At 40.9% G+C, this 13,565-nt stretch overlaps 1 protein-coding gene across 5 annotated transcripts in view; it reads right to left on the minus strand.

Annotated features, from left to right (window-relative positions):
- Window positions 1-13,565, minus strand: part of ADGB (androglobin) — a 178,074-nt gene that overhangs the window by 28,670 nt on the left and 135,839 nt on the right. For 4 of the 5 annotated variants that reach the window (XM_029058720.2, XM_039911155.1, XM_039911153.1 and 1 more), the window contains exon 29: window positions 11,106-11,217. In XM_029058720.2, the coding sequence (XP_028914553.1) occupies window positions 11,106-11,217 (112 nt within the window). Of the gene's footprint in view, window positions 1-9,424; window positions 9,834-11,105; window positions 11,218-13,565 lie in introns of those variants that run through there. The other variant, XM_039911156.1, reaches the window with a different exon arrangement.

A 13,565-nucleotide genomic window follows, 5' to 3' on the forward strand; every position in this document is an offset into this window, starting at 1 on the left:
AGGCAACTGACATACAGAGAAGTTAAGTGATTTGCCCAAGGTCACATAGCAGATAAGTGGCCGAGCTGGGATTAGAACCCAGGACCTCTGACTCTCAGGCCTCTACTCTTTCCAGTAGGCCACCCTGCTTCTCATTTGAAAGAAGTCTTACCTCTTCATAGTTTTCATGGGGAAGATTGGCTTAATATATGAACTTTTTTTACAAATTATATTTTGTAGGGCCCTACAACCTTTTGGTCTGCAGTACAAATTTCTGGATCCATCTTAGCAGTTCCTCACTTCTGGTAACCAGGACAGATGGAGGCCTGCACTTCCTTAAGAATAGCTTTTATTTGGCTCTGTATTTTTATGGCTATGCTGCTGTGTGGCACATTTGGTCATTTGTGTTTTTTGTTTGGCCTGTGATGGTTTTCTTATTGGTACTAGTGGTTTCACAGTCATAGACACTGGGGATGTTAACAATCACCAGATCTTTTAGAATAATTACAGAGGGGAAATCTCTGAGATGAGGAAAATGTTCCTGATTATCTAGAAGACAAACAAATAAAATGATTGTAATTTGGGGTGAATATAATTCTGGCTTACCTAATTTGATATCTAGGTATGAATGAAATATTTTGGCTTGTATTTATAGCAAAAACAAAAAGCTTATTCAATTTTTTAAAATTAAGTTGAATACAACTCTTTCCTTCAGCTGCTTTCAGCTTTATTGAAATCATTCATTTCTGAATGCAATCTTTAATCGGAAAGAATATGACATGAGAAAAACTGCTATTTAAGTAAACTAGCTCTTTGAATCTGGAAATTCCTTCAAAATAATTTAATTGCTCTTCACCATGTTCCAGACAAATGAGCTATAATGACCTTGAATAATACATGAATCAGAATGAAGGTAAAGTGGACTTATTTATATTAATGTCTGTCTCCCCCTCTAGACTGTAAGCTTACTGTGGGCAGGGAATGTGTCTGTTTATTTTAGTATTACACTTTCCCAACCACATAGTACAGTGCTCTACACATAGCAAGCACTCAATAAATATGATCGACTGACTTACCCTCAAAGACCTCCAGTTCCGCTTCCAACACAGATCAGTGGGCCTTGCCATTTTAGTTTATTCCCAGTTGTCGCTTTGAAATTGACGTTGTTAAAATTTGATAAATTCCTTCAACAGTTAGATTTATGAAACTTGCTTGCTACCTTGTATTGCATCTCCTTCTCTGACTTCCCTACCCATATGTGCATCACAGGGAATGTGCCTACCAACTCTGTTATATTCTACTCTCTTAATTGCTTCGTATAGTGCTCGGCACACAGTAAACAATAAATATGACTGATTGATCATGACCCCAATTTTATTCAGCTGCATCCCAAAAGTCCCATTTTGTCCAGCTGTCTACTCTGATCCCTCATCGTTCCCCACTTTTTATTTCTGGTCTTGTCAACCTTGCCTAATGTAGTCCTCATTTTATATTGATTCTCCCCAGTTAGTGCTTTTAATTGGTTCCATGGAAATAGTGATGCAAATATGTGCCAATAATATAAATTTATGGATGAATTTTTTTTACTGTCTATTAGTAAAAACTTAATTTTTAAAATGTTATCCTTCACATTCTGTTCAGCAAAATACTAGACCTACTAGAGCTGTCTCATTATTTGTGCCAGAGAGCAAAGTCCTATTGCAGTGGGCTTTAAATCTCTCTCCAAATCAGAGTGCTGCAAAGGTTAGGGGGCCAGAAAAGAGCCAGTGAATGAAGTTTCAATCAAGGTAAGCTTTGTCCATGCTGCAATGTTGAGGTTAGCTGCTGCCATAAGAAATACTGGCTTTAAAATTCAATAGTACTTTTCGCCCCAGCTGGATTAACATAGGTGATCCTTCACCATGGTTGCAAAGAAGGTGAACAGGACCAAGCTCACTGTAAATGAATCCCTGTTTAACTCCACTGGGGAATGGCCCAGACAGGAGATTCTCAGCTCTGAATTAGCCAGCCGGGCTATCATGACATGGACTTAAATCTTGATGAACTTTTCAGGGCAGCCAAATTTCCTTAGTCATTTCAAGATTCTGTTATAAAATGTTTGGGAAGGTCTATGAAAAGTGTGAAAAGATGCTGTTCCCTAAACTTTTCCTGTAATGTACAAAAAAGTTTATGCCACTGTGTCACACTGAGGTCTGACGCCACACTGTGATTCTGGGAGATTTTGTCCCCGATATTCTTTAGAGCCAACCTAGGAGGTATAGGACCATATAAGATGTTTAGTGACTAGTAGAAGCTTTAGGTTTTGTGGCAGCCTGCATAGCCCTTGGACTCTTCTGCTTTGGAATTCCACCACCTGTCACACATGTTCCATAATTTGATTTGCAAGGCACAACACATATTTCTGACTAACATTGGGAGTAGGAGCTCTTGTAATCACAATGAGAAGGTGGTGGTTTTCTGGCTCAGTGGTCTGGTGGAGAGAAGAGTTTAGGAGTGTGTTGCTGTAGCTTAAATTTCTTGGCCCAGCTTTCAAAGGGCACAGTGGGTACAGGCCTTGGATTTTATTTTTTAATGGTATTTGTTAAGTGCTTACTCTGTGCCAGGCATTCTACTAAGTGCTGGGGGAAAAGCAAGCTAATTGTTAGACATTATGTTGGACACACTCCATGTCGAACATGGGGCTTACGGTCTTAATCCCCATTTTTCAGATGAGGTAACTGAGGCACAGAGAAGTTAAGTGACTTGCCCAAGGTCACACAGCAGACATGTGGCAGAGACAGAATGAGAACCTGGGTCCTCCTGATTCCCAGGTTTGTGCTTTATCCACTAGGCCATGCTGCTTGTTGTGAGAGGAAGGTGACAAGGTTCCTGTTGGACTCGACTTGTGGTCTGGTGGAGAGGGTCATAGAGAGCTCAGGCCAGATGATTTGTCCCTAAATAAAAAGTGCTATATCTCCTGTGGTGAACAGTGGGAGCTCTCTAAAATACATGCTCTTACAGCTAGGGACCCCAGGGGACTGACCTGACAGTCACCCTGGCTCTGTAACTCTTAGTGTTTTGATATTGCTGTATTGAAATTGCTTTGACCTTTCACTGAAGAAGATAGGGTTGCTATTTGATGCTGCAGATCACATACGATGATAGCTGTTCTTTATGAGATTCACCAATATTTCAACAGTATTTATACTGCTTAATCTTCGCAAATGTAACTGTAAGAAATTCTCTCAGGTTTCGAAATTCACTGTAGGTGGCATTGTTGCATTACTTTAGCTGAGAAACCCCACTAAGCTAAAGGTTTGCTGCAGGAATTTTCCAGGTTATTCATTGTCATTGTCTTCAAGTCAGTAGGAAAATAACATACATATTATGGAGGGCTAATGTTTACTATTCATGAATTCTTTAGGGAATTTTGGAGCATTCCTCTGATTTCCTTCCATATTCTTGAGTGCTTTGCAAGTAATATGCCAGAATACCCTGGGAACAGCAAGCAGTAAGCTAACCTGAATTCGGTCTCTCTTCCTTGGAATCCTTTACACTGAAGATAGTAAATCCTATCTTAGGCCAAATAATAATTTTAACATGAAGTGGGTTTTCACAGCTCTTGTTCTTTTAATCAAAGGTTTGCACTTCTTTTGCTTTTTATAGCTTTAAGGTGCCTAGGTAGCTATAGTAACTATAGGGAGACATTCAAAAGTAGCTCTTGGTTGTTGTTTTTTGGTATTTTAGTACTTACTGTCAAGCACTGTTCTAAGGGTTGGGATAGCTACAAGCTAATCAAGTTGGACACAGTCCCTGTCCCACTTGGGGATCAGAGTCTAGGAGGGAGAACAGGTATTGAATCCCCATTTTATAATTAAGGAAAGAGAGACACAGAGAAGTTAAGTGACTTGCCCAAGGTCACACAGCAAACAAGTGACAGAGCTGGGATTAGAACCCAGGTCCTCTGACTCCTGCTGCTGCTTGATATTATTATTGTTAAGATATTTTTATCTTAATAGAATAGCTTTTTCATTCCCACTATTCTCTTTTAAGAATCAATCAATAGTATTTACTGAGCACAGAGTACTGTAATAATGATCACTGTAGTATTTGTTACATGCTTAGTATGTATTAAGAACTGTACTATGCATTGGGGTAAATAAAAGATAATCTGGTTAAATTCAGGCCCTATCCCACACAGAGCTCATAGTCTGAAAAGGTATAGATGTGGAAACAGGCACAGAGAAGTTATGTTAATCAATTAATCATATTTATTGATCAATTATTGAGTAAAGAGCACTGTACTAAGCACTAGGGAGAGTAAAATATAATAGAGGTGGTAGACACGTTCCCTGCCTACAGTGAGCTTACAATCTTAAGTCACTTGCCCAAGGTCACATAGGCAAATAGGAGAGCATGGACTAAAACCCAGGTTGTCCGACTCCCAGGCCTGGGTTCTTTCCACTAGACCTTACTAGTGAGAAACACTCATATTAAAAGCCATTCTAAGTATTTTGGGAATGGCTCCTGTATTGTGTACCAGTTAGAAGGTGCTCAGATAAATGATCAAATGATAGACCTTTTGGAGAAGTGAGCATCTCTGCACACTTCAAGCATTTCCATTCTTTTTCTCCCCCTTAATTTCTAGTGAGCAGAGGCCAATATTTCTAGGCTTATTTAATCCTCCTGAAAACCAAATGTAGTACCTGTGTATGTCCTCAGGATTAAAAGAAAGGAGACTTTGCTATTGAGTGTAATAATAAGGTCCTGTACTTAAACTGCCTTTCCTTCCAGAAGCTTAATATTTATTTCCAGATACATCACTTTTTCTCTCAACATTCCTGTGAAGCAGACAGGGACCAGGTATGAGTAACAGATGGGCTATCCTTCTGAACAAGATTTCTCAGTTAACCCACTAAGGCTGTTTCTATAGTTACCTTGTCCTGGACTAACTAAAGCAGCCTCTGTTAAAAAAGCAAAAACAAAAAAAAAACTAGCCCCAGTCTACTGCCTAGACAACCTAAGGGTCTAAATAATAAGTAATAATTAAGGTACTTGACTGTTTATTATGTGCCAGGCACTGTACTAAGTGCTGGGGTAGATACAAATTGGGTTGGATAGAGTCCCTATCCCACATGGGGCTCACAGTCTCAGTCCCCATTTCCCAGATGAGGGAACTGAGGCCTAGAGAAGTGAAATGACTTGCCCAAGGTCACACAGCAGACAAGTAGCTGACAGAAGGAAAAAGAACCTTCACAGTTTCCCTCATACTTTACTTGAAGCAGGATTTGAGTAATCAAATGTAACCATGACAACAGCAGTCTTCCCTTCTACCTCCATGCCACCTCCCCAATCTTCTTCTTTCCTCAGCAGCCCTTACTGAGCACCTGGGTATGAAATAAGGTTATAGGTTCTTGGGAAACATATGCATATACTTGCCCTTAAGGTTCTTATTTTCTAATGGGACAGAGAGTTTATATGACTCAATAAATATACACTTAGTCTTACTTCTGCTTCATTTAACCATTTATAATAATTATAAGAATAATTGTGGTTTTTGTTAAGCACTTACTACTCATTCAATAGTATTTATTGAGCACTTACAGTGTGCAGAGCACTGTACTAAGCACTTGGAATGTACAATTTGGAATGTTGGTATTTGTTAAGCGCTTACTATGTGCAGAGCACATAGTTCTAAGCGCTGGGGTAGATACAGGGTAATCAGGTTGTCCCACGTGAGGCTCACAGTCTTAATCCCCATTTTATAGATGAAGTAACTGAGGCACAGAGAAGTTAAGTGTCTTGCCCACAGTCACACTGCTGACAAGTGGCAGAGCTGGGATTCAAACCCATGACCTCTAACTCTCAAGCCCGGGCTGTTTCCACTGAGTCATGCTGCTTCTCTCTATGTGCCAGGCAATTGCTGGGGTGGTTACAGGTTAATTGGGTTGGACACAGTCCATGTCCCGCATTGGGCTCGCAGTCTTAATCCCCACGTTACAAATGAGGTAACTGAGGCACACAGAGAAGTGAAGTGATTAGCTCAAGGCCACACAGCAGACAAGTGGCAGAGCCGGGATTAGAACTCATGACCTTCTGACTCCCAGGCCCATGCTCTATCCACTATGCCATGTTGCTTAATAAAATATATCACATTATATTCTCTATATAATCTCTAAAGAAAAATGCCCCTTTTAGAAGGTGATACTACTGATGATAAGATTTTATCCATGTGTACAACCATGGTTGAAAAGACTGATATGTGACCAACACCACAAAGTTGTAGTTGTCATAGTAAGAGTAGTTAGTAGCAGCAGCTTTTGAGTACCCACTTGGAGCACTGCACTGGACTAAACACTTGGGAAGTTCAATATGAAGAAGTGACATGCTCCCTACCCACAAGGAGTTTACACTCTAAAGTGTAGACAAACATAAAAGTATTTACAAGTAGAAAGGGTCTGAATAGATAATTGAGTATATTATATAAAGTGCTAGTGAAGCAGCGTGGCTCAGTGGAAAGAGCACGGACGTTGGAGTCAGAGGTCATGGGTTCGTATCCCAGCTCTGCCACTTGTCAGCTGTGTGACTGTGGGCAAGTCACCTCACTTCTCTGTGCCTCAGTTCCCTCATCTGTAAAATGGGGATTAAGACTGTGAGCCCCACGTGGGACAACCTGATTCCCCTGTGTCTACCCCAGCGCTTAGAACAGTGCTCTGCACATAGTAAGCGCTTAACAAATACCAACATTATTATTATTATTATTATTATTATTATTATAAGGGAGGTGTGAATAAGTTACTAAGTGCTAGAGTTCGCTGAAGGGTTAATATGCTCAAGTGTGTTGTGAAATTAATCTGAGAAAACATGTTGGAGGAGTTAGGCTTTAAGGAGAGATTTGAATATGAGGAAAATCTGTGATCTCTGATGTGGAGAGGGAGAGAGTTCTGAACTGGGCAAACAGGTTCAGTGAGGGAACAGAGGCCAGAGAGCCAAGAACGAGACACAGCTAGGAGGTTGGCTTAAGGAATGAACACTGTGAATTGAGGAATAGTGGAGAATAGATCAGATAAGTATGGTTGAGCCAGACGGTGGGGAGCCTTGCAGCCAATTATTTCTGCTTGATGTGAACTATAACTGATGAGATGGAAGGTAGATGGACAGGAGGAAACTTCTTCTGAGGTCTTTGAAGGAAGGTGTGGTGAAATTGACAGCAGATAGAATTTTAGTAGGGGAGAGGCATGGACAATGGGACAGGAGTACTGGGAACAAGGGACAGTTAGTCAATCATATTTACTGAGTGTGTACTGTGTGCACTGTACTAAGTACCTGGGAGAGTACAATATCACAATATAACAGACAGATTCCCTCCCCATGTTGGGATAAGAAAAGAAAAAAAGACAGAGCAACAGATAAATCGAGAGCAACGGGTTGGAGGGGATCAGGTGCAGGATGCTCATCAGTTCAGCAGCATTACACTGGACGACCTCAGAGGACATGGAGTATAACGGGGACCATGTCAGCACGGTGGGAGTCACTGATTGTTCAAGTGATTACCACTAATAATGACAGCACTTACTCTGTGCCAAGAGTAAGTGTTCACAGTCTAAGGAGGTAGGACAGTTACTGAATCCCCACTTCACAGGTGAGGAAACTGAGGCGTAAACTTAAGTAACTTGCCCAAGTACATACAGCAAGCAAGTGGCACATTTAGGATTAGAATCAAGGTCCTCTGGCTCCCTGGCCTGTGCTCTTTCCACTAGTCCATTCTGCTCCTCCCATGCAAGTCTTCACTATTGTGAGTTAACCAGGGAAGTAGCCTCCGCTCAGCCCCTCTGATACCCTCATCTGTTGGCTTTCCTGCCCTTCCTCTTCTCAGTCAGAACTTGCCCTCCTATCTCCTTCTCTGCCCCCAATTTTAGAACTATTATTTTAACTAATGTCTTTGTTCTAAAGGTCCAATATTTGCTGGGTCCTATTAGGGAGACCTCACTGTTTTTATTGCTGCCTTGGGTCTCCCAACTCCATTGTATTGTGCACTTCCAAATGCATAATAGTGCTCTGCAATCACTAAATGCTCAATTCCAACCACTGATTGATTTGTACATAAGTACTGAGGGGATGGGGATGGAATGTATATCAAGTGCTTAAGTAAAAAATTGTAAAATCTCAGTGCACAGGTGATGCAGAGAGAAGAGCAGGTAGGGTAAATCAGGGAAAATCAGGGAAGGCCTCTTGGAGGAGATGGGATTTTAGGAGGACTTTGAAGGTGGGGGGAATGATGGTCTGTTGGACATGAGTTTATTGAAGTTCAAGAATTCCAAGGCAGAGGGAGGATGTGGGCAGGGGGTCAGTGGCAGGTCAGACAAGCTCGAGGTATTACCAGTGTTAGAAGAATGAAGTGTGTGGATTAGGTTGTAGTAGATCAGTGAGGTAAGGTAGGAGGGGAAGAGCTGATTGAGCTTAAAGCAGATAGTCAAGGGCTTAGTACAATGTTTTGCACATTGTAAGTGCTCAATAAATACCATTGATTCACTGATAGTAAGAAGCTTCTGCTTGATGCTGAGGTGGATGGACAATCTCTGGAGGTTTTTGAGGAGTTGGGAAATATGGACCTGAATTTATATTTTAGATAAATGATGTGGGCAGACAGATGAAGCATGGATAAGCTGGGGAAACAGAAGGCAGGGAGGCCAGCAAGAAGGCTGATGCAGTGGTCAAGTTGAGAAGTAAGTGCTATGATCAATATGATAACACTTGGGATGGAAAAGAAGTCAGATTCTAATAACAATAATAATGTTGTTATTTGTTAAGCGCTTACTATGTGCCGACCACTGTTCTAAGTGCTGGGGTAGATACAGGGCAATCAGGTTGTCCCATGTGAGGCTCACAGTTAATCCCCATTTTACAGATGAGGTAACTGAGGCACAGAGAAGTTAAGTGACTTGCCCACAGTCACACATCTGACAAGTGGAAGAGCTGGGATTCGAACTCATGACCAATGACTCCCAAGCCCGGGCTCTTTCCACTGAGCCACGCTGGTTCTCTAGAGATGTTGTGAAGGGAGAGTGGGCAAGATTTGGTGATGGTCTGAATATGTAGGTTGAACGAGAGAAATGAGTTGAGGATAATGGTGATCTGGGCATCTACCATTCCTTCTGTAAGGCTGATAAGCTGAATAATGAAGGAAAAAGAATCCAAGTCACATTTTATTCCCTGAGACCATTAGTCTATCTTGAGTTTTCAAATAAAATAGAGGTTTCAATGTTTACAACTTAGTATACTTCCAGGAATGCCCATGAAGGAATTACAGTTTGTAATTTTGTAAGAAGTATTTCCAAAATTGAATTAAAACTCTCTCAATCAGGGCTCCCTGTGTGGTGAAAAATGTGTATTTAAAATTCTACATATTGTAGTTTTTAATGTTGAATAGTTTTGACACATCAAATAAACGTTGCTGACCAGAAAGTAATATTTGCCAAATTAGTAGTTTAATATTCAGGTGATCAGATGGAAACTCAGCAATTTATAAGAATAAAACTAGATTAATTACAGTTCTACACTGAGCAATAGGAATCAACTGAAGATCAATAGAATGAAATGGAGTTACATAGCATTACCAGTTTTATTTCACCTTTTTGACTTAGAGTGCAGAAATACCATGACAGCTTATAGTAAGGCCTGCATTTTAGTCATCTAAGAAACAAATCCATGTCAACAGGCTAGGAGGTTCATCAAACAGAACAGTTGCATACTGATGAGGGTGACCTGAAGTGCTTACATGATTAATATGTCAAATGGCAAGTGAACTGCTTTGAAGAGGAAGTCTAGCTGCAATTCAAATGATGGGTGTTCCAAGATCATGAATCCATATAAAACTGGAAAATCGTATAGGCAGTGTGAGCTAAAAACAGTCTCCAAATTATGCTACCTAGGCAATCCTGTCTTTACTTCATACTGAAGTAACAGATTTCAGAGTCATCTGGGTTTAGAGAAGCAGCGTGGCTCAGTGGAAAGAGCACGGGCTTTGGAGTCAGAGGTCATGGGTTTGAATCCCAGCTCTGCCACTTGTCAGCTGTGTGACTGTGGGCAAGTCACTTAACTTCTCGTTGCCTCAGTTACCTCATCTGTAAAATGAGGATTAAGACTGTGAGCCCCACGTGGGACAACCTGAGTCCCCTGTGTCTACCCCAGCGCTTCGAACAGTGCTCGGCACATAGTAAGTGCTTAACAAATACCAACATTATTATTATTATTATTATTATTAGAGGTGAACACTGAAGCCATATGAGTACATGACTCTCTGACAAAAATGAATGTAAAGTGGGAAAGGAAGATGATGCAAAATGGCTAAGTTAGTACCTGAGAGGGGCAAGAGGACCCAGGAAATAAGATTGAGAAGAAGTGGTCAAAGATGTAGGAGGAGAATGTATCAGTCTTCTTAGCTACTTTCACACACAAAAGGACCATCATCATCATCATCATCATTCTTAATAGCTTTTTTATGTGCCTTTAGAGCCATGCTTTAATAATGTTGGTATTTGTTAAGCGCTTACTATGTGCAAAGCATTGTTCTAAGTGCTGGGGTAGACACAGGGGAATCAGGTTGTCCCACGTGGGGCTCACAGTCTTAATCCCCATTTTACAGATGAGGTAACTGAGGCACAGAGAAGTTAAGTGACTTGCCCACAGTCACACAGTTGACAAGTGGCAGAGCTGGGATTCGAACTCATGACCTCTGACTCCAAAGCCCCTGCTCTTTCCACTGAGCCACGCTAAAAGAAGTGATCCTTAAGGTCACAGAGGTGTCAAAAGATAATAGAAATTCAGATTTCTCTTTAAAGATGATGATTTATAATAGTCGTATTTAATAGTAACACTTACTGCACAGTGCCACAGGGCACAGGCCTAAGCACTTGGGAAGTACAGAAAAACAAAGTGACATATTTCCAGCCCACAAGGAAATTATACTCTAACAGGGGAAATAAGCATGAAAATATTTCCAACACTGTCAAAATATTTTGAGTGTCCATATAAACATGATTATTAAGGTGTTTATAAATAAACTCAAGTTACTGTTCTGTTTGGGTCATTTCAATTATACTGTAAAAATTATGTGCAAATAACTATGTACAATTCATTAAACATACCTCGCATTTCACTTTTATCCAAATCTTTCAGTGCTTGAACAAACGTCAACTGACTTTCAGTGAGTGGCCAACTGTTATTCAACACCAAAGTTTGTATAATGTACTTGTAAATCTACAAAATCAAAAGCACTGTTAGTGTAGTCATATTATTCTCATGTAGTATGTAGTCATACAGTGTGTTCATATTGTAACTTCATGCTAGTATACAAAAAGGTCTTCAAAATATCCCATTGACAGCAAACTGATATTTTCGACAATTGGATTCAGGTGACTCTGATAGGTAAAAAGAAGTTCGAAAAAGATACTTTTTGGATAGTGGGTTGAAAAGCATTGGTCCTGAGGGGTCACTGGTATTGTCATTTAGAAAACAGACTAAAGAGTGATGGTGCATGAGTAATTATAATGAGCATATGGTTCTAAATCACTACTCTTATAAGCCTTCCAATGGTTACTTACAATAAGGACTCTTGACAGGGACCTGGCCAGTACTAGCAGGATTGTGAGATGCATAATTCTACAGGAAACCAATGATCTGCCTGCAAGAATAATACTGGCTACATTCTTACACATGTGAGCACTGGTACATATTGTGTAGAAATAAGAAAGAATTACTCTAACGGTTGTGTGGTTGGGAGGGATAAGGCAGAGGGAGATCTGTGGCAGGGGCAGCCCTGGGGAAGATGATGATCAGAAAGAGTTGGCATGGGGGAGCTGGTATGGTTCCCGCAAGCACTCCTTCACAAAGCACTCATTCATTCATACGTATTTATTGCATGCTTATCATGTGCAAAGCACTGTACTAAGTGCTTGGGAGAGTACAGTACAACAATAAACAGACCCATTCCCTGCCCACAACGAGTTTACGGTCTAGACGGGGGGAGACAGACATTAATATACAAAATAAATTTCAGATATGTACATAATTGCTTTGGGGCTGGGAAGGAGGAACAGAGGAAGCAAGTAAGAGTGATGCAGAAGAGAATGGGAGAAGAGGAAGGTTGGGGGGCAGGGGTGCTAGAGGAATCCTGGGCCAGTTGTGTCTCCAGTCTTTCTGTCATTTCTCAGGGAAAGCAGACTGACAGATGCAGACTGGTCAGTAACTTATAACTTCCATACCAAGATTTCCTTCCAGAGTTAATATAGAAGATTTTCTAAGTGGAGTTGGACATGGGAATGCATTACAGGAAGGAGCTTGTTCTATGAAACTCTCTAAAAAATGAATAGGTCTTTATCATTTTGGAGTGACTCCTGGGTGATTTCACCTAAATAGAGGAGGATATACTGGATAGCATCCCAGCTCTGCCACTTGTCACTTGTGTGACTGTGGACAAGTCACTTCACTTCTCTGTGCCTAAGTTACCTCATCTGGAAAATGGGGATTAACTGTGAGCCTCACGTGGGACAACCTGATTACCCTGTATCTACCCCAGTGCTTAGAACAGTGTTCTGCACATAGTAAGTGCTTAACAAATACCAACATTATTATTATTATTATTATAGCACTACCAGTTAAGGATCAGTTTGGGGGCAGGTGGTATTTCAGTAAATACTTCAAAAGAAGTTTAATTGGTTTTATGTTTCTTCTCTGATTTTTGGTGGACCACACTTAGGAAGGGGTTCAGCCAATAGCATTCTCCTATTTGAATCAATCCCAGTATTAACTGAGCACTTACTATGTGCAGAGCACTGTACTAAGTACTTGGGTGAGTACAGCGGAATAGACTAATAATTATGATATTTGTTAAGACCTTACTATGTGCCAGGCCCTGTACTAAGTGTTAGGATAAATATAAGCAAATTGGGTTGGACATGGTCCCTGTCCCACATAGGGCTCACAGTCTTAATCCCCATTTTACAGATGAAGTAACTGAGGCATAGAGAAGTTGAGTGACTTTCCCAAGGTCACACAACAAACAAATGGTGAAGCCAGGGTATGAATAATAATAATAGTAAAAATAATGGCATTTGCTAAGTGCTTTCTATGTGCCAAACACTGTTCTAAGCACTGGGGTAGTTACAAGGTAATCAGGTTGTCCCGCATGGGACTCACAGTCTTAATCCCCATTTTATAGATGAGGTAACTCAGGCACAGAGAAGTTAAGTGATTTGCCCAAGGTGACCCAGCAGACAAGTGGAGAAACCGGGATTAGGACCCACATCCTCTGACTCCCAAGCCCGTGCCACCAGGTCCTTCTGACTCCCAGGCCTGTGCACTAGACACTGTCCCTGCCTACACGAGTTTATATACTAGAGGGCAAGACAGACATTAAAATAAATTACAAATTGATATGTACATAACTGCTTTAGGGCTGAAAACTAAAGTGCTTAAAGGGGTACAGATCCAGGTGATGCAGAAGGGAGGGGAAGTGAGGGTTCAGTCAGGGAAGGCCTCTTGGAGGAGATATGATTTTAGTAGGGCTTTAAATATGCGGAGAGTGGTGGTCTTTGGATATGAATGGG

The sequence above is a fragment of the Ornithorhynchus anatinus genome, chromosome 2 (genome assembly GCF_004115215.2).
Source record: "Ornithorhynchus anatinus isolate Pmale09 chromosome 2, mOrnAna1.pri.v4, whole genome shotgun sequence".
NCBI classification, from domain to species: Eukaryota; Metazoa; Chordata; class Mammalia; order Monotremata; family Ornithorhynchidae; genus Ornithorhynchus; species Ornithorhynchus anatinus.